Source organism: Aplysia californica, unplaced genomic scaffold (assembly GCF_000002075.1).
Source record: "Aplysia californica isolate F4 #8 unplaced genomic scaffold, AplCal3.0 scaffold00337, whole genome shotgun sequence".
Classification (NCBI taxonomy): Eukaryota; Metazoa; Mollusca; class Gastropoda; order Aplysiida; family Aplysiidae; genus Aplysia; species Aplysia californica.
Genome location: NW_004797607.1, coordinates 591,932 through 592,986, shown reverse-complemented (window position 1 = coordinate 592,986; position 1,055 = coordinate 591,932). Strand labels below are relative to the sequence as shown.

The window sequence follows — 1,055 nt, the reverse complement described above, 5'->3', positions numbered from 1 at the left end:
GAGAGAGAGAGAGAAAGAGAGAAAGCGAGGCAAAGAGAAAGAGAAGGAAAAAAGGAGAAAGAAATGTATATATTTATATTATGTTGTTATGGAGAAACTAAAAAGAGCTTTCTGTTAATACAAAACGTATCTTCGGTTGGAGGACCAGATCTACTTCCCAAGACCTATCTTTTCCAGTTCCTTATACTACTTAATTAATACCTTTGCCCAAACCGACTGTTGTCTTGAACTGTCACCTCCGCTATCAAGCGATTAAACAGTCAGTACACTTTTGCCTGAGAAAGCCAATGCAAGGAAGTTTGCTTTCATTATTAAAGTTTTTCCCTAAAAAAAACCAAGCAGTCAGCTTCTCACACTGACTAAAACGTACCTAAAGCAATACACAAGGGCCGCACTACCCCGAACCATACAATGTCCACCATCAGGAGTCCAAAGGAATTTCTGTCGTCCGGTAGCTGAAGTCCTATTGTTCAGGCAAGAGACAAGAGAGCGAGGAGAGGGTGGGGGGAGGGGGGTGCACAGAAAGAAAAGAATGTAGCTTGTACCTGGTCCGACTCGTTACACGAGTTACTTCCCCCCTGGACTGGTCTTTCACACTAGTTATTTCCCCTGGCCTTGTCTTACCTTTTGTTTCTGATGTGGTTTGGCGATCCGGGCTTTGCTGATGATCTTCCCGGCGTAGATCTTGTTGGTGTTCAAGTTCAGGATCTCGTAGCAGCGGGCGAAGCCTCCCTGTGGGCGGAACAAAAGAAAGAAGAACACAATTAATGGTGCATTCAACGTTGTGTACACACACTGGACCACATGTCAATCAAATCCATGACTGTCCCACACCCATTGTCATTGCATGTTTCCTTGTTATTTAGAATACTACAAGCTCACAAAACAATGTTCGTCTCGGACTAGGGAAAATTGAGAAGGCCGATAGAAAAACGAGGCAGACAAAATAATATTATGTCTTACCATATATATCCCACTGCACATAGATGTACGTGTATGTCTGTGTATTCTCTCTGATTTCTCTCTTTTTCTCTCTCTCTCTCTCTCTCTCTCTC

The 1,055-nt window shown here is 43.1% G+C and overlaps 1 protein-coding gene across 2 annotated transcripts in view; it reads right to left on the bottom strand.

The window, feature by feature from the left end:
• The window catches only part of LOC101863827 (serine/threonine-protein kinase PLK1), a gene marked incomplete in the record, with an annotated part of 103,259 nt that overhangs the window by 19,445 nt on the left and 82,759 nt on the right, over positions 1 to 1,055 (bottom strand). For both annotated transcript variants that reach the window (XM_013085037.2, XM_013085036.2), the window contains 1 exon segment: positions 625 to 732. In XM_013085037.2, the coding sequence (XP_012940491.1) occupies positions 625 to 732 (108 nt within the window).